At 41.6% G+C, this 19,090-nt stretch overlaps 2 protein-coding genes across 4 annotated transcripts; one reads left to right on the top strand and one right to left on the bottom strand.

Moving 5' to 3' along the window:
• Positions 1-3,418: 3,418 nt before the first annotated feature.
• arel1 (apoptosis resistant E3 ubiquitin protein ligase 1) lies at positions 3,419-16,746 on the bottom strand. Of its 3 annotated transcripts, none has more exons than XM_034111488.1 (22): positions 16,675-16,746; positions 15,595-15,821; positions 14,969-15,137; positions 13,349-13,569; positions 12,957-13,028; positions 12,439-12,665; positions 11,404-11,641; positions 11,138-11,307; positions 10,787-10,967; positions 10,435-10,676; positions 10,233-10,310; positions 10,004-10,145; positions 9,784-9,905; positions 9,621-9,696; positions 9,390-9,499; positions 8,384-8,563; positions 7,948-8,073; positions 7,352-7,481; positions 7,180-7,238; positions 6,999-7,088; positions 6,755-6,930; positions 3,419-5,629 (listed from the first exon to the last, which is right to left on the bottom strand). In XM_034111488.1, exons 2-22 carry the CDS (start codon positions 15,740-15,742, stop codon positions 5,527-5,529), a joined length of 3,060 nt encoding a protein of 1,019 aa, XP_033967379.1. In that variant the 5' UTR covers positions 15,743-15,821; positions 16,675-16,746; the 3' UTR covers positions 3,419-5,526. The 3 variants fall into 3 exon arrangements, with proteins under 3 accessions (XP_033967379.1, XP_033967380.1, XP_033967381.1); XM_034111489.1 differs by having other exon boundaries at positions 15,595-15,838; positions 16,675-16,698; XM_034111490.2 differs by lacking the exons at positions 14,969-15,137; positions 15,595-15,821 and having other exon boundaries at positions 16,675-16,699.
• Positions 16,722-18,866, top strand: fcf1 (FCF1 rRNA-processing protein). Its single transcript, XM_034111492.1, has 8 exons — positions 16,722-16,822; positions 17,435-17,499; positions 17,620-17,691; positions 17,780-17,928; positions 18,049-18,121; positions 18,202-18,289; positions 18,417-18,511; positions 18,624-18,866. Exons 1-8 carry the CDS (start codon positions 16,736-16,738, stop codon positions 18,670-18,672), a joined length of 678 nt encoding a protein of 225 aa, XP_033967383.1. The 5' UTR covers positions 16,722-16,735; the 3' UTR covers positions 18,673-18,866.
• The last annotated feature ends 224 nt before the right edge of the window (positions 18,867-19,090 follow it).

Here is a 19,090-nt window from a genome sequence, read left to right as displayed (position 1 = left end):
CAAGAACTGGGATGTTTTCAGCCTCCAGGAATTGTGTACAGATCCTTGCAACATGGGGCCGTGCATTATCATGCTGCAACATGAGGTGATGGTCGTGGATGAATGACACAACAATGGGCCTCAGGATCTCGTCACGGTATCTCTGTGCATTCACAATGCCATCAATAAAATGCACCTGTGTTCGTCGTCCATAACATACGCCTGCCCATACCATAACCCACCACCACCATGGGCCACTCGATTCACAACATTGACATCAGAAAACCGCTCACCCACACGACGCCACACACGCTGTCTGCCATCTGCCCTGAACAGTGAAAACCGGGATTCATCCGTGAAGAGAACACCTCTCCAACGTGCCAGACGCCATCGAATGTGAGCATTTGCCCACTCAAGTCGGTTACGACGACGAACCGGAGTCAGGTCGAGACCCCGATGAGGACGACGAGCATGCAGATGAGCTTCCCTGAGACGGTTTCTGCAGAGATTCTTTGGTTATGCAAACCGATTGTTGCAGCAGCTGTCCGAGTGGCTGGTCTCAGACGATCTTGGAGGTGAACATGCTGGATGTGGAGGTCCTGGGCTGGTGTGGGTACACGTGGTCTGCGGTTGTGAGGCTGCCAAATTCTCTGAAACGCCTTTGGAGACGGCTTATGGTAGAGAAATGAACATTCAATTCACGGGCAACAGCTCTGGTGGACATTCCTGCTGTCAGCATGCCAATTGCACGCTCCCTCAAAACTTGCGACATCTGTGGCATTGTGCTGTGTGATAAAACTGAACATTTCAGAGTGGCCTTTTATTGTGGCCAGCCTAAGGCACACCTGTGCAATAATCATGCTGTCTAATCAGCATCTTGATATGCCACACCTGTGAGGTGGGATGGATTATCTCGGCAAAGGAGAAGTGCTCACTATCACAGATTTTTTCAGATTTGTGAACAATATTTGAGAGAAATGGTTATTTTGTGTAAATAGAAAATGTTTTAGATCTTTGAGTTCATCTCATGAAAAATGGGAGCAAAAACAAAAATGTTGCATTTATATTTTTGTTCAGTGTAGTTAAGACTCACACTAGGAAACTTCAGAAGGCACGATTGAGGTTGAAATCCACCCCAAAAATGCCAAACAGTCAAAGTCATTTTAGTGAAAGGAGCAAGAGAACTCGTCTTTCAGTCCAAAACACTGATGTTTGCCAGGGTTTTGGACTGAGGCCTGAAGGATCTTTTGCATGTAACATGAAGTCAGAATACAGTAAAGGGTAATCTTCCTGAGGAGAGCTTTAGTCCAGGCCGTCTGCTGGAAAGATGCTCTCCTGTCCTTCAACAACCCTGATTAAGATTGGCCCAATCAATGTAGATGATGAATACCTGCAGCCAATCCAGTTGGCAGTTAATCAGTGGCGTCCAATCAGGTAATGAGGACCTGCATGTTGGAATGGGAAGCAGACAACCCCATGGCAGTTTAGCAGAAAGAAGGGAGAGCGGTCATGATCTAAAGATAGTTGCGTGCCACATTTCGGGCTTCTGCCCTGTGAAGATCACGGTCTGTGGACAATTACCTTTGATCATAGTAGCTGACGGATCTCCTCAAAGGCAGGGTGTCTGACTCAGAGATGGGAAATGAGGCACTGTATTCTTTAGTTGAGAAGAACCACCAATAAATTGGCTTCCACCAGCAACTTGGCAACCCCAAACCCCAAAACCAAGCTCCAGTCAGATCTGGAGATGTTTATGGAATACACTGGAAATTTGTCAGAAAAACATGTTTTTGCTGGGAATTAATATCTTAAGATACCTAACACTAAAATGCACAGTATAGTTGTTGAGCGGTCTGCCGCAGGTTCTCTGGATGTGGAAAGGCGCTCCAACATGGTATATTGCTCTTAGTGAGCGCCAGCGGACGACTTCTGATTTGTGGTCACTCTTTAGCAAGCATTCCTGGGGGAAATTTGAGAGAGACCATTATGCAAATCCACAGGTGCATGCCAAGACCAAATAACTGGAGTCCTGCCTTCCAAGTACTTCAAGATGCCTTTCATCGTGCTCCTGATTGTGTTCAGAACACAACGTGAGGAGACGCGCCAGGAACACGTGGCTGTAGCGTGGAGGGCCAGCATGTCCAAGCAAAGCAATTAAAAAAAAGTCCAGTATCAGACGCTGTGACTCAGGAAGCAAACATTCATTCAGTGCTAGAGTCTTTCCAACTTGTGCCGATACGGCTCTCAGTTATGCCATCTTCATATGGTAAAAGGAAAAGGCCTTTGTTGTCCAGTTTGGTGTGATCACATTTCATACACAGAAAAGCTCTCAAAAGACTGATTCCATTAAGCTTGTGGACGTGAAACCAGGAGGTTTGAATGAACTTTGTTTATTTTTGGGGTTTGTGAGGTATGTATTGTATGTGTGTGGGGAAATAAGAAATGTCTGTAATGGAGGGGATACTCAGAAAGTGTGGAGGGTCAGCTGAAGACAGGAAAGCACCTCATCATTCACTGCTGCTCAGCTGTCCTGTAGGAAGACAGCAGAGGAAGCATGCATCCTCCAATCATGGATGATCATGGCACATGTAGAACCAGTGCCCCCTTGTGTCTGAAACATGCATGGCCCAGGGACTTATATATATATATCAGTGTAGCCGATGTCTTTACATGCATATATGTTTATAAAGTCCTCCTATAATCAAAGCTGTTGTCTTCTGTATTAGGAAAATGGTTCTACCAGTGAGGAGGTGTTGCAAGTCTGTGCTGTTCTTAAAGGTCTCCTATTATACTGTTTTTCATCAATATATTATAGGTCTCAGATATATACAAAACATGTCTCTGAAGTGTTTGACTCAAAACACCAAACAGATCATTGTAGCATTACCCATAAACCCCTCTGTTTCAGCCCTGTTTCAAAAGTGCTGATTCTCTGTCTGTTACTTTAGATGAAAATAAGGAGCCACTCCGCACGCCCCTCTGAGAGATACACCACAATGGTGCTCAAGAGGAGATTAAGGGGGGGGAGGGGGATTGTTTGTAAAAAAAAATCGTTAAGTCATCATACAGTGGCCAGAATCTGATCAGCTCATTTTCAGACAGGTTTTTATATAAATGGATCAGGACAAAAAGTGAGACAATCTTTATCCTGAAACTTTCAGAATCTCTTTACACAGAGGGGACACATGTTTATGTTTAAAAGACATGAAAAAGTGGATTTTGCATATTAGGTGATCTTTAAGCATGAATAAATGCAAAAACACCTCGATACCTAACTTTCATTATGTTTCAGAAAACCTTTGCACTTTTCAGGAACCATTGGTCGGCATGCACAGCACCATAAGCCATCTCCAAATCCAGGTTTGAAAATGTTAAAATGGTCTGTAATCACAATGCTTAGCACAATCCACATGAGATGCACAAAAAGTGTGATACAGGGTTAAGAATTTACTCCATCATTTTTTATTCCCATAAACAAAAGGACCTGCAGTGCAGAGAATCTCAAACATCCGTAAGCAATGACTTGCCATTTAAAAAAAGGAAAGAAAAGAAGTATCCCAGCTTCAAAGTCATATGCAAATATTTCACAATATCTACATCGCTAAAAGTCACACTCGGCCATGTAGCCCAGAAACAATCCAAACATAGCTAAATAAAACGAGTAGATGCTACTGAAAAGCAACACATTAAACAAGAACATAAAACTACGGCATAGACCTCCTTCATGTTTACTTATAACGGTCATTTCTAATGGAACAACTAACACATGTAATGCTTACACTACTTTTACTTCTGGTAATATGATATCAGCCATTGATAGTGTGCTGAAAATATTTTCATAAGCACTTTTTTTTGCTGTTCTTAGTACTTCTGGTCAACATTGCACAACCCAAACAAACACAAATCCATCAACCCACTTGTAAACCTCTTAACACTGTAAAAGGCTAGCTAAAGCACAAGCAAACGCTCATCAGATCCCAAGTGGACACTGTGTTGGTTCTGGTGAGCCAACACAATACAAACCTGCTGCTGACTTCAAAATGTGACATCTTTGCCGTTCGAAAATAAGGAAATCTCTTAGTGGCTGAGTCAAACATACTGTGAGGATAATGTGAAACTGGACCCAGAGTGCTCTGTGGGTGAAAGTACTATTGTGAAGGATAACCCTTTTTTTAAACTTTGCAGTCCAAACATGAATTTTCCTAAATGATCTACAAACACTGAGTGGCAGCTCACAGTCGTACAAAATGGCTATTGAACGTGTAAAGTCTAGAACTTGCTACACAATATGAAGAGGAAGAAAGGAGAAAACTGTTGGCTCAGGATTGTTGACAATCGTCGTATTCAAAATAAATAATTGTACAATAGCAAAGAACAGGGCATATTCTCCTCTGATATAATGCTTCAGTTTACTGAGGATGTGGGATAATATGCCTTAAAGGTACAGGACGGGAAGGAGGCAGCTATGAACAAACTGTATATGGACTGTTTACCACAAGTGCGCACATATACAGCTGAGTCAGAGGATGAACAGGTGGCATAGAAGATTCTGAGGTAAATCCATAAAAAGGCTGTGAAGGAAAAAGTAAAAGTATACATATATAACAAAGTGTTTGTTAGATATGGGCTCTCCCCAACGTACACAGTGACCTCTGCATGTAGTATTAGAAATGCCATGATATACCTTTCACTTACTATTGTCCACTATGCTTCTCTCACCTACGCACCTCTCTGGATACAATCAGAGGCAAAGGGCATGAATAAGGCAGGTTATAAAACATAAGACAAACATTTACCACTCCAGGCAAACATATTTTAAACAATGGGTCAACCCGAATATTATTTTAAAGACACAATAAGTTAAAAACATGTATAAACAATAGAAATTACTTGGCTTCTTTTAAAACCCATTCTTTCTCAGATGAAAAAAAGAAATTAAATAAACTCTCAACCCATCACACGTGCACCAAAAGTGATTCCCTTCTCCTTGAACTTTAAACCAAAGAGGTCACAAGATGAAAACCTATGTATACACACTACTATGTACAAGTATTGGAATAAAAGAGTGATATTATATATTTACAAACACACATCAGTCCCTGATCGATTAAGGCCAAAGTGCTGTAGGTGCACGCGGCACCCGCATCACATGTAGCCCGCTGTTGCACTTAAGTGTTCCTCAGTTTGAAAAATGCAAAAGAAGCATTTATGACGTAATACTCAAGGCCTTTGCACTAGAATTATTTGTCTTTCAAACATATAAAACTAAGCAAACTTTAGCCAAAACCTGACCTTTTCCAGCAGGTCCTGGTTTCCTTTTTTACAAAAGCCAGATATTTTATATACATAAAAGTAGTACTTGAGTTCAAATGACTGAGTTCCAGTTTCGGGAAAGCCTTCTGGGACTTCCTGTAATGCCCTCTCCTCCTGAGAGAGTACTGATAGAGCATCACCCAGACTCCCTGCCAAGATGCCCACTGTTAATGCAAATGAAAGCAGGAAACCGTTGCACTGAAGTGTGCATGGTGGTGTCCTCTGGATGGAGAGTCAGAGCATGCCGAAGCCCTCGCTGCCCTCACTGATGGCCAGCTTCAACAACTTGTGCAGTTCCTCATAAGAGTCGTACGTCGGGAGGCACAGCTGGTTAAAACTGGACAGAAAATTGGACCACAGGGAATCAGCGAATGTTTAGTTCCTGATGAAGCATTTACAAAACATTTATAAGTCACGCTCATTCTCACGTGTAATGAGCTCTAAACATTAAAGATGTGTTGATATTGTATTTTTTCATGATTAACAAATCCAACGAAAAGACAAAATGAACATGACTTTATTTGAAATATTCCCGAGCCTGATGAAGCTTGTTCCTCCGTGCTATTGTTATTAAAGAACTATTAAAATCCCATCAATGAGGCCTGGGAGTCATGTTTCGTCATTAACATAAGCACAGAAAATATGGTTTATTTTTGAGTCTATCCAACATACCCCATGTGCTGATTCAGATACTCACGAGAGAATGTGCTCAAATTAGCCCTGGACAAAATCACTAGTTGCGTGTTTTTGAGTGATGTTTGAGGAAACAGTGCCCAGTTCTTTTGAAAATGTATTAGCCTTTTTTATTAATAGAAAAGTGTGAACAATGATTCTTTGAGCTAAATGCTAACGTCAGCTTGCTTACATGTCCATAATGACAATGTAAACTTGACAATGTTAATCAGATATAATGATCACAGTCATATTAAACCGTATAAGTATTAATGAGTGCTAATTAGCACTTAACGCAAAGAACTGCTGAAGGTGATAACACGTTTTACACTGTTGGATAATAACCGAAGAATTGAAAAAGAAAATGCCTTTTAAAGAGTATTTAGATATGATGCCTTTAATAGACTACAACAGTGGAGAAACAAAAGCGGGCTAGAGAGCTGCAATAAAGATCACATTTTGACTTGAGGATGGCACTGGAAAAAACTCGGGTTCCCTAAAGTCTTTATAATAAATCTTCTGGGAACTACAAATGTCCGAATAATTTCTCTTGCCAATCCATCTAGTGCATTTGAAGATATTAAAAGTAGAAAAACAGAAAACATTGACCTGTTGGTTTGGCTGAATGAAGCGTAGGATTCATCCTCTGAGGACCATGAATGTCAGATATATTGTTTTGAAAGTTTGTTCAAATTAATGTTGAGACCAAACTATTAAAGCAAGCAATCGATTGACAGACTGACATCACTAAAGCATCAAGGGCTCAGACCTTCATGTAATTCGTACTCACCACGTGTGTGCAGTGGGCAAGGTGCTGTGCGTGGGGGCAGCGATGATCTGGAAAGAGGGGCAGAGGGTGTTGAATCCCCCGGGGGGGAGCTGAGAGGAGCCGGTGGTGAACTGCAGCAGACGGGCTAACTCCTCCTGGGTGAAGCTGGACACCACGGCCCAGAACCACTTCATCACCTGTGGCAAGAAAAGAAAAATCAGTGGCCTGCTGTGAAAATGGATAAAAGAGATTTCCAACGACATACTTTCTCTCTGAAGTGCCACGACCCTCCGACAATCACAGCGTGGGCCTTGAAGTCCAGCACGTTTATGTCTCCGGTGCCACACATCAAAAGCTGAAGAGATTAAAAGAAAAAATTATTATAATTACCCTGCAGTATTAGTTTCTTTAAAAACTTGATTTGTTATTAGAAACATCATACACACCTCCAACTCATTCTCATCAAATATGGCGAGCAGATTTTCTGGAACCAGTTCATTCAGACCTGCAACAGATCAGGAACTGACTCTAACTACGTGCACATTACCAGAGATCTGAAATGACAGGTGTGGGCTAAAAAAGAAAGAAGGAAAACGGCAGCTGTGCTTGTTTCCTCACCTTTCAGGAAGTGTTCCACCTCATCTCTCACCTGGCTGGCGAGTCTGTACTGGGCCAGCAGGTTTAGATAATGCACCTTGTTTTCATTGGTCACAGCGATCTGAGATCCCCCGGATATCAGCTCCACCACCTGTAAGAGAGCAACCATGTCATAATACATAAGAGAGTGAAAGAGCCTAAGATATTAAACAGTTTAAAAAGCTGTCAATGTGTGGGCAGCAAACGATGGAGGGTGGAAAAACCTTTCTTACGGTAAATCTATTTATACAGTTCAACACTTGTGAGAGGCTGTCACACATTTGTCATCGTTAGTATAATAGGGCAATTATTCTAAAAAGGTAAAAAAACACAAGGGTTAGGAGCCATACATACGTATCTAATTAAAAAGAAGTAGGGGGAGTCCCACAGCCGGCTATTGTGTGTAACTATGCTACAAAGTTTAAAATACTCATCCACCTTTATGTCAACTCAGCGCTCAGCCTCAACAAGACAAACGCTTGCCAGACGAGCAATATGGTTTCTTTCTGTGCTCCTCTGTCCTGTGCAATGACATCAGGGATAAAAGGGGGGAGTTCCCTTCCAACGTGTCGCCTCACCTTCTCCAGCTGTCCCGACTTGCTGTACTTCTCCTCTGCAAACACCAAGTCCATGTCGCTCACGTCATTGTTTAGGATGAAGCAGACCTTGGCTTTGTAGAACTCCTGGTCATCCGTCTCGAAGTACTGCGTTTGGAAAATAAAAAGGAAAACACAGGGTAATGACATTTTGAAATAAACATGGTTTTTCATCTTCCTCGTGGAAGGATAAAAACATGATTGGGCTTTACTTTAGGAAGTTGGATAAACAGCAAAACACATTGGTTTGCTTTCTGAAATAAAACACGCCAAAAAATCATTTACGTAGGTTTCTTGGCTTTGTGGGAATGTGAGAGTGATGAGACAGACCGGCTGACATCGAGAAGTAAACAATGACAACATGACCTTCTAACTTCCGAGGAAAGGCTTTTTCCTTGAACAGCACTGAGTCCCTCACCTTGTAGTTCATCCTGAGGCCGATGATCTGGGCCAGGAAGGAGCGGGTAAAGCGAGCCCGGACCAGCTGTTTGTAGGCCCCCCCCAGAGCGGACTCATACAGGCACTTCCCCACGACACGACCAGCAAACTCATACATCTTCAGACGCTGGTGGGCCTGCCGCTCAGCGTTGGGGTGCACCTGGAGAATAAGAGGAATCTGGGTTTCTGTCTTTTGAACATATTGCGCTTTTAGAGGACAGCAAGGCTACGTCCACACATTTCATCTCATCATCTTTGCTTTGCTTATGCCAAGAATCCACAATACTAAAACAGAGACGATTTAAAAAGATGACGTCAAGTTGATGTTTTCTTTCATATAATGTTCTTTTTACAGGATGAGTAGGGGTATGATTGCATTACATTCAAGATTTCAACATGACACCAACAAATACTTAAATGAGATAATACCAATTAATGGAATACATTTAAAAAAAAGGATATATTTCTTGATTAGTTTCGCTTCCCTAATTTGACACATCACAAGACACTTTTCCAGATTCAGGTTTCAGTTAAACATAAAACACATTTCAGTTGTTGTTCTCTATGCTAGCATCCCTTAGCAGAGAACATGCTTAAAGGCATGGTTAGCAGCTTTCAAGAGGGAAATAAATATAAATCTGATGACTTCCTTTTTGCTATCTATGCTTGTTTTGTTCTGCGACGTGTATTGGCCACATTTCTTGAACGAAATATAGTAAAATGTTGCTATAGTAACCTGGTAGCAGCCTTGTAACTGAGTGCGGACAAATGAACAACATTCCTTTCTCTTTGAGTGTGTGTTTGTGTGAGTGAGTGTTTGGTAACTATGGAGCTAAAACTAAACATTTAAATAATAGAATCCTATGGATGCTTTTAGGTATATTAGTATAGACAGATATTATTTCTTAAGCAGTACTTCGTGTAGATGTAACCTAAGCCTCAGTGAGGTGTTTTGAAAGGGGACAGGGGTAATAAGACTAACTTACCAGGCCCTGGTTGTTGTCACTGAAGCGAGTGAACAGCTGGTTGGAGGTGTCAAAGAGGGTCTTACAGACCAGCTCAAACCACTCCCTGCGAGGGCCTCCCCAGTCCAGAGCTGCAGAGAAGTGTCAAAGGTGTTAGCAGTGTGTTCATCTAACAAAGTTACTATGTCTGTAACCGTCATTTTGTTATTTTATGATCTTTTTGGTTTGAAGTGCTTGCAGCTAAATGTTTACCTTCCTCATCCTGGAACGCGACCTCAAAGTTCTTACTCCAGTCGGACACAGAGAAGTTCCTGGTAGCCTTCAGGGACTGAGCAACAACAAGAGAAAAGACAAATAAGAATCTAAACAATCACATGATAACAAGCCCATTTTTATATTGACGAGCAGCACTCACTGAGTCTAGAATAGTGTGCCGAGTGATTTTGAGGCAGGTCTTGGTGCGAGGTCTCTTTGCGTGGATTTGCCTGAGTTCACGTTGAAAGAAGTTCACCTTGTCTTGGAACGTTTCAGATCCACCTGTGGACAACACCATCAGATTATAGCTGCAGTCTCTAAAAGACGGTATTTACTAAGTACTTCTCAACGCGAATGCATCACATTAGACTGAAACAAACCGATGTTCTTGTGCAGGAAGCGAATGAAGGTGGCAGCCATGATGTTCCTGTCTTTGCAGCTGAGCTCCACAGGAGGCTGTATCCCATCATCCACCACAAGAGTCAGATACTTGTGAACGGGGTCAGGACCAAAATAGGTAAACTGAAGCAAGAACAGAATATTATGGTTAGCGTGGTAAATTCAATCAAACCAAAGTGTCCCAGGGTTTTCCGACTCACTGCTGCTTACCTTTGTTCCTGGACATACTCGGAAGGTGAAAAGGCGCCATGGAATAATTTTCAGGTAGAACTCTTTCACGGATAATTGCTGTTTGACAAAGAAGTCATTGATCATTAACACGTGTTGAGTTCTATCCTCTCATATACAAGACATCAGTCACACAACCAAAAGGTTAAGGGGAAAAACAACTAATACATGATGACACGCTTACCTTTGGCGATATGTAGCAGTAGACCTTTTTTGGTTTCTTGACCTTCTCAGGTTGTCCCTCCACAGGAGAGTCATGCTCATCCTCCTCTTCTCCCATGGAGGGCCTCCTCTGGGGGGCCAGCAGAGAGGAGGCGGGCAACTGCCATGAGGAACTGTAGTTCCCATTGCTGTAAAGGTACGCTTCAAAGTAGATGCTAATGCCTGGAGTGGACACATTCTTCTCCACACAGGCCTTCTCATTCTCTGTAATATGCAAAGAGAGTATGAGTATCATGCATTGGAAACACAGACTAGAGAGCACTGTGTTTTTTCTATAGTAGTGTAGATTCCTTAAGCATGTAAAGGTTGCTCACCACTGAGAACAATAATATCAAACTCCCCGTTGCTGAGCGGCTGGTCTGTGTAGGAGATGCGGGCCCTGAAGCAGCCCGTTTTCCTCAGGGTGAGTTTCAGCAGAACCTGGCACTGCTGCTTGTTGAGGGTCACTGACTTACTGTAGTACTCCTCCAGACTGTCGTCATCCCCCGTGCCCAGCTGTGAGAAACAAGGAAACGCAAATGAATCCCAGCTCAGAGACTTGTTCTGCTGCGCTGTAAAGCTAGTGGACTGTGCAATTGGGAACAGAAGGCTGAACAATTCTGGCTTTCATTTTTACAGTCCAAATCAATGAGTAGATCAAGTAGAAAGGGGGTGTGTTCCCTTACAGAGGCCACGTGGACGCTGTAGTTGGTTTCATCAGTGAGAGATGCGGAGTTACTGGTGGGGTTTCCATACTCGTCCCTCGGCTCAATTTGCAAAGTGTGCTGCTGGCCATTAGTTAGCACCAGGGTGGAGAAATGGTATGCTATCTTGGTTTTTGATGGGACAACTGTACCTGATTTGGACAAAAGAATATAAATAAACTTAATAAACAATAAATACTAGTCAAATCGATAACCAAACACAGAAAAATACGGTTTAGCAGAAATACCTGGTTGAAAAATCTTGTAATAAGGGCTGTAGGCCACGTTGAGGCCACCCAGCTTGACAGCAACCTCGTAGCGCCCGGCTTTGCGCACAGTGAAGGCAACTTTGACTACGTTGGACTCTGGTTCCTGCAGAACTTCCTGCGTCACAGGGATGTCCAGAGCCAATTCGATGTGGGTGATGTTGACCTTCAGCCCCACAGGCCGGTGGGCGGGAAAAGGCTGGCCATTCTTATAGAAAAGCTGAGAAGACAAAAAGATGAATAACTGCAGACCAAAATATTCTGCTGCATGCATGAGCCACTTAAGTCAACGACACTAGACATTAAAGTTCACTTTTTGATGTCTTTTGTACATAGATGTGTGTCCCCGGTGTATCAGGGAACCCACAAAGTGTCAGAAAACAAAACCCTCTCTCTTTTCCTCCGTACCCAGATCTCTAAAAAAAGGGAGTACAACGGAGCTGATCCGATATGACGTAATATCGGAAATGTGAGCTGGCTTTACGCCCACGGCCCTATCAGAAACTTCGCTATCAGAAAACAATGCCCGACGTGTTTTGGACGTAACATGGTCTTTTTTACATTAGCAAGCAACGCTAACACTCAGAGCTAACCTGTACTGGAAAGAGTATGTGTAAAAAAGCAGAAAATAAAGAAAGGAACTCACATTGTAGGAAACCCGCAAGAGAAAAAGCATTTGAGCTCCATACTGTTTCAGAAATATTCCTTGATGTGGTTTTGAACATGATATGGCGTTTAATGACGGCAGCATTTAGCTGAGAATCTCTCGGTAGAATTGTGAGCAGGCATTAGCTCCTTAGCTTTTTAAAGCTAAGGACCCAGAATCAGCACTTTAGTAACAGGGCTGAAATAGAGGGGTATGAGGCATGGCTGGAATGGGTGATCTGTTTGGTATTTTGAGGAAAACACATCATAGACATGTTCTTTATATGTGTTCATATATCCGAGACCCATAATAAATGCCCAGAAATAGCATGATAGGAAACCTTTAAAAGACTATTAGGAATAAATCATCACCTGGACTCTAAAGCTCATAGTCTGGCCCACTTCCTGCGGTTCCTTCCAATCCCAAGACACCTTGCAGGAACGGGGGTCCAGGTAGTTGCCCCGGACATAGTCGTAGATGCTGCGGTCACCGCGTCGCCCTGGATCCTCATTCTGCAGGAAGCTGACGACCCTCGCTGCAAGTTCACAGAGGAACTTAATGGTGAAGACAAACGCTATGATGGAAACAGTAATTCCACCTGTCGCAAGAAGGGAAGAAGCACAAGAGAAAAGTTGTTGGAACAAGGGGGCGCAATAAATGCAAGGTAATTATTTGGTCACCAATAAAACAGGGCAAAGGCTAAAGTTTGACAAAGGTTTATGGGATCAAAACTTGACAACAAATCCTTAGGCTATATATAAACAAACTATAAAGCAATTTGTCAAACTGGTAACTCTGGTTCAAAGTGCTTGAAGAAAGAGCTAAATGAGTCATGTAGCAGCCATTCCAGGTCCAGTATAACCGCCCAAACAGCATACAGTGAACTCACCAATCACGTAAAACATCAGGTCCCTTATCAAGAAGCAGAGCGCCACAGTACAGCCAAATATGAGAGCTCCCTCTGAAAAGACAATTGTACAAATTAATAATTCAAATGAAAACAATACACACTTTATGTTATAAACCAACAGGTGCAAAGGTTTGATTGATATTGTTGAATGATGACATAAGCTAAGGCTAAACAACAGCAACACTGAACTTCTCTATTGCAACACGTGAGCCACATTCAACAGCTATGACTCTTGCAGAAACAACACTTATCAACAGTACAATCCACCTTATGTTTACATCTTACATCTAAAGGCTTCCTAAAACCCTGCAGCTTTGGAAAGCAATTCAAACTAAAAACCTGTCTAAGGCAGCAAAAGACCTGTGTCTCACCAATTGTCCACTTCTCATTCAGACGCCTCACAGACAGGCTGTGTACCAGCCGGATCTCGTAGTCCTGGTCACGACTCCCCCTGGAGTTCTGGAGGATCTTGATGCCAGTAGACAGCTTGATGTAGTCCTCGTAGTAGTATCCCCAGGCAGCTAAAGAGAGTTGCAGCTGATTGTCGAACTGAGACAGATCATCTAGGTTCATACAACGCAAGGTCTTCAGTCTGCGGTGGGAAGCATAAGTGAAAGTGAATAAAGGAGATAATTGAAAGGAGTGGTAGCGATGATTAACCTCTTAAAAAGTACACCCTTTAGAGATATATCCTACTCTGACTGCTCACTCCCCGTTGACCAAGTCTGCTGTGCTGACTGCACACAACAGCTTGTCCCACACACAAAACAAGCTATAGATTACAACCTGGATCTTATCACCTAACAGGTGAGACAGCGCAGCACATTGTATCCTGCCTTAGCAAAATACTACCGTCGTAAAGCTTTATTACACGAGAAGGAGTAGCATAAACAGCAGAGGACAATGAAACCAGTCAAACTGAAACATAATCTTCCCATTGTAAATCTACAAAAAGTACAACCTTGTGCCAATGCCTGATAACACCAAGGTGTAATGTGCAAAGTCAAACTTTAGTGACTAAAAACACACTAAAACCCTTTTTTCTCTTTTGAAAGCACATTTTCAATCCAAATTGTAACTTTGTACAGAAAAATGCTAAATGTGTATTTTCTAGCATGCTGTTTTGTCCAGTTCAGTGTGTGAGGCCTGGTTGATCATCTACCTTGTGATTGTTTAGTTATAATTATAAAAAACAATCGTCTCATTATTTTTTCTTAAAGTAAATACTTGGATCTTTTTTATCCTCTCACTCCTAATAACACAATTTATCTGACAAGTCGTGGCTTATGTCAATCCACTACTTCCCCATTTACAGTCAAATATATATTTGTAAAGGGTCACTTTCTGTTACAACACAGTCACTGAACTGAAGCTCTGCCAGAATTACATTACCAAGAAAGGTTCAAATTCCATTCTATCAAAATGACAATAGAGGCAGCAATGGTGTGACGGTCATCTTGACATTCAAAAATGTGACAGTGTCCCTTTAGAAATACCAAACCGTTTTCTTCTGAAATGAATGATTAGTTGAGAGACACAGTTGACCTTTGAAACATTGACTTTCCTTAAACGGAAGTTTATTTTGAAAACACAATGACTACTTAGCATAGCCTGTTCTGACTGCATCAATAGAGATGATCCAACACACACATCACCTGCACTGCTGCAGGTCTTACACAAACAGCCGGTGAAGAGTACTTTTTACTGCAGTGACCTTCTGAAACACTGCAGCCTCCACAGCTCAGCGTCAGCAAAGCTCAGCCAGCCATGAATGGAGAGGCTGCCCTCAAGTGGACAGACATAGATATGGCCTGTGATAACCGGCATAACACCTGATCATAACCACAGAACCAATTCAAACCTAAAATACGCCTGGAAAAATCTATACGCATGACATGCCAATAAGTGATTGTTACTGAAAAAGGAAAGCTTCTCATGATTGTTGGCTAGATTAGTGTAAATGTAAAAGGTTAAGACCTTTCATTGCTTACGTATGGTAATAGTGCTCCAATTTCTGGGAGCAAAGCCACTCCTGGAAGGCAAAGTCTCGGAGCTGCTGGATGTGTGCCTCCTCAATTTCCCTCCAGCGCTGCTGTTCCTTCACCACCTCTTCCAGGCGACTTAGTACACTCAGGCTCAGTTCCTCCAGTGACTGTACATCTGGATGACACATGAACAGCACATACAAATACTCAATCACATACCAGCCAACAAATCAGCATCAGTAATGCCCCAGCACAGGCTTAAATACTCTCTCATAAAATCTATAATAAAGTGTATTAAAGCCTGAGCTGATTGTCCGTGCATACATGCATCTCGTAAGCCTGAATGTTTAAAACAAAAATGACCAGGGTCAAAGCAATAAGCAACACTATCTCCTTGCGTTAAACATAGTTTGGATCCAATTAGACATGACACTTATTCATGGTATTCCTGCGAGGCTCTAAAAGCTAATGGTTAGAGAAACTGTTCCAACCAAAGTTTCAAGTATCATAATCTGTCTTGCAGAAGTAACCTTGTGCGGGTTACCTTCAACGTCAGACCATCAAATAAAGGCCTAAACTGTAATGGCCATCTAAATATATCTCAAATGGAGATATGACTGTAAGCAACTGACCTTCAAATAAGTGCCTGTATTGAGAGAGGCTATGTCGTTCGAGCCATTCCTCAATTTTACTCTCTTTTCCTTTCTTCCAGCGCACTTCCCAGAAGAAGATCCACAACACCGAGCAGAGGAGGAAGGTCAGGAAGAAGCGGCGGTCCATCAGACCATCTTTCAGCCTTCACTCAGACCCCTCCGTGCTCAAGGGAAAACTGCCACTCACCAGGGGACTTGACAAGTTCCTATAGTTGGAGAGAAACTGCTTAGGCTCAAACCAGTTTGAGTGAAATACATTTACAAAAGGTTTTTAATAATTGGATTTAAAGAGGAACATTGGTCAAACAGACAGGATGCCTGAGGTGGTTTACAATAAACATGCTCAGCCAAGAAAGCATGAATATTTAAGTGACACCTTGGTGTTGGCTGATGGGAGAATACCATGTAATCCCCAGCACTGAAATATGCATGAACAACTTGGCTAAAGAATGGTCATAAAACTCTCCCCAGCCTCTTATAGCCCGGACCAACTGTCAACGTCAAAGAAACATTGACAGTCTCAGTCACAACCAACAACAGCCAGATGTTTGTGATGGTAACGATGAGCTGCCTGGTAGTAATAGCTCAGGTGTCATAACGTTTCCAAGTGTCATCCGCTGCCACTGGTATAAACAACCACAAAGCGTAATAAATAACCTATCGAAGCGGTCAGTTGTACCGTACAGTTTCTTAAACGTAGCTTACAAAAGGAAAAAAACACCGGGAGCGGAACACGCACAGGCTAACTGCAATGTAATCAATTGTCTCTGGTCTATTGTCACCTGCAGCGCAAGGTAAAGCTGGAGGATAATGCTAACAACTGTTATCACTGTGCCAACAAGCTGCTACAGTAGTTGACTAGAAAACGACAGCAAAATGCTAACTAGCCAAGTTAGCCAACAATGTCAGCGTCATTTCAGAAGCTGCTCGCCAAACCATGGAGGTTATCAAAATGCACACCACAGCACGTTCATAAGACATTGCATGCAATAGTACTCTAACACAAACAAAAACGGCTAATGAAAACTTTCATTTTATGTAAATAAAGACAGTCTTTACCTTCGTCTGATGGGCATTAGCCTAGCAACCGGAAAATGCGCAGAAAACGTGTCGATTACTGATGACGTCTATAGTAAACGCATCGACAACACACGAGGGGAAGGGGAGAAGATTTCACTCAGATCTGTGGACTAACATTTTAACCATGGTATGTCATATGTATATGTTATACAGTAACATCAAGACTGTACTCATAATACTTATCTATCAAAGTATTGTATGTGTTATTACTACATTGGCGTCGAAGCTTTTATAGCAGGCAAGCTCCTGAGCTAGTTTAGCTAGCCTAGCCTATCTAACGTAAAGTAGGCTAACACGTACGCCAGCTGCAGAAAGAAATAAGCGTTTAAATATATAATTTACTTTTATCAATGTAAAGACCTTGGCCACAACATTAAATACATGTAAGTGTTAGTTAATTCTCCTAAAACCATGATACGTCTGAGTTAATTGTTCAAGGTTTAGCTAACACATGCAGTGTTTGTTTTGTTACTTCTTTAGCTCTCGTTATACAAGTCAACGTGCTGTCTAAAAACTGCTTCAGTAATGACATTACAGTTTAGTTAAGTGTTTATACAAGTAAATGTTACGCTGAGAGACGTTGTTGATATGCTGTTCAATCAACAAAGTGCCTGTGTTATGAGGTTGACTCAAACCCTCCACATACACAACAAGTCAATTGCTGCTGTAAAAGCTTTATACTGTTGGTTGTAATATCTTGATTTTAATCAATTTCTGTGTTTGTACTTGTCTAACCCAGGGGAAGCAGAAAACGAAAAAGTTTGCTGTCATGAAACGAATGATCAATCTGAAGGATAATAGAATGTGAGTTTTAATAATGTCTGTCTTCTAGCCACAGTTAACAAACGTATTGATCATCCATCACAATGTTATTAATACAGCCAAGTTTGCATACATATTTAACATAACTTGTTGTTTTTTCAGAAAAGATAAGGACCGGGCTAAACCAAAAGAGAAAAAGAAGAAGGACCCCTCTGCGCTCAAGGAGAGAGAAGTGTGAGTTGGCTATAACATATTTAATTACTATATGAAGAACTTTTGGTGGGTGGCTCCTTAACTTGATTTATTTTAACTTTTTGTGCAGGACAAAGTACCCATCCTGCCTGTTCTTCCAGTACAACACGCAGCTTGGTCCACCATACCACGTTATAGTCGACACCAATTTCATCAATTTTTCCATCAAAGCCAAACTGGACATTGTTCAGTCTATGATGGATTGCCTGTATGCAAAATGTAAGTACTATTGCCAAGTGCATAATGGACCCGTTCCTCCAACAAATTCTTATATACAGTACAATGATTCAAAAACGTTCCTAATCATTCTTTTCCCCTCTGCAATTTTATCCAATCCAGGTATCCCATGTATCACAGACTGTGTGATGGCTGAGATTGAAAAGCTTGGAATGAAGTACAGAGTCGCACTCAGGTACAAGCTGCTAAATATAAAACTGCATGGACGGCTTGAACTTATTTTGTTTATTAATTTGTTAATGTTTTGCTTTGCAGGATAGCCAAAGATCCGAGGTTTGAGCGCCTGCCGTGCACACACAAGGGAACATACGCCGATGACTGTTTGGTCCAAAGGGTAACACAGGTAATATGCTTTCATTTTCACTTTAAAACGTGTCATATCATTATAGTGAATAATTATAGGTAATTTTTCGCATTTCATTTTTCTGAAGTTTTTGGCACAGGTAAATAACATTAATGCATTTCCACAGCACAAGTGTTACATCCTGGCCACTGTGGACAGAGACCTTAAGAGAAGAGTCAGGAAGATCCCTGGGGTGCCCATCATGTACATCTCAAACCACAGGTAGCACCATTTTTGACTGAAATATACGTCTGCTTTTTATACATCTGTTTTTTTGCATAAAATGTGAAAAAGATTTATGGACATGTTTCTTTCTTTCTTTCTTTTCATACAGGTTCAATATTGAACGGATGCCTGATGACTACGGTGCTCCAAGGTCTTAATCTTCTACAGCTGGGATGGACCTGTAAATAGACCACTTTCTGTTTTTAAATGATTTTCCTTTCATGTATATTTTGTAGTTTGTTTGGTTTGGTGTGGGGTGGGTTTGATCTAAACTGCAAGTTACTTTACATTTGGTTGTTCATATGAAGCATTTTGTTAAAAAAATAAATGAAATGTTGCTATGCTCCATGTCTTTGGTCTCCAGTCTTTTTCAACATCCCTAATGTGTTGCGGAAATGTTGCTTTATTAGCAAAGATGCTCATTTACTATTGGAAAGATAACCTTGATCAATTCCATATATTTCACACATTCTCTTTTGATGTTTTAAGGTCTTTATTATTTGAAAAATATTATGGTGTAAATGTGTTTTATTGTTTTTATTTTTCCTTCAACAATGTTAATAAAGATGTATACAA

Source organism: Pseudochaenichthys georgianus, chromosome 22, assembly GCF_902827115.2.
Source record: "Pseudochaenichthys georgianus chromosome 22, fPseGeo1.2, whole genome shotgun sequence".
NCBI lineage: Eukaryota > Metazoa > Chordata > Actinopteri > Perciformes > Channichthyidae > Pseudochaenichthys > Pseudochaenichthys georgianus.
The sequence above is the reverse complement of the archived record's forward strand: the minus strand, read 5'-3'. Positions and strand labels throughout refer to the sequence as shown.

Excerpts from the sequence above, each read along its gene's own strand:
- arel1 (XM_034111488.1), bottom strand. The coding sequence starts at position 15,742 with ATGGACCGCCGCTTCTTCCTGACCTTCCTCCTCTGCTCGGTGTTGTGG. Across the intron at positions 9,697-9,783 it reads GGCACACTATTCTAGACTCA|TCCCTGAAGGCTACCAGGAA; the intron begins GTGAGTGCTGCT and ends GTTGTTGCTCAG. Across the intron at positions 9,500-9,620 it reads CGCGTTCCAGGATGAGGAAG|CTCTGGACTGGGGAGGCCCT; the intron begins GTAAACATTTAG and ends ACTTCTCTGCAG.
- fcf1 (XM_034111492.1), top strand. The coding sequence starts at position 16,736 with ATGACGTCTATAGTAAACGCATCGACAACACACGAGGGGAAGGGGAGA. Across the intron at positions 17,929-18,048 it reads GGATTGCCTGTATGCAAAAT|GTATCCCATGTATCACAGAC; the intron begins GTAAGTACTATT and ends TATCCAATCCAG. Across the intron at positions 18,512-18,623 it reads ATGTACATCTCAAACCACAG|GTTCAATATTGAACGGATGC; the intron begins GTAGCACCATTT and ends CTTTTCATACAG.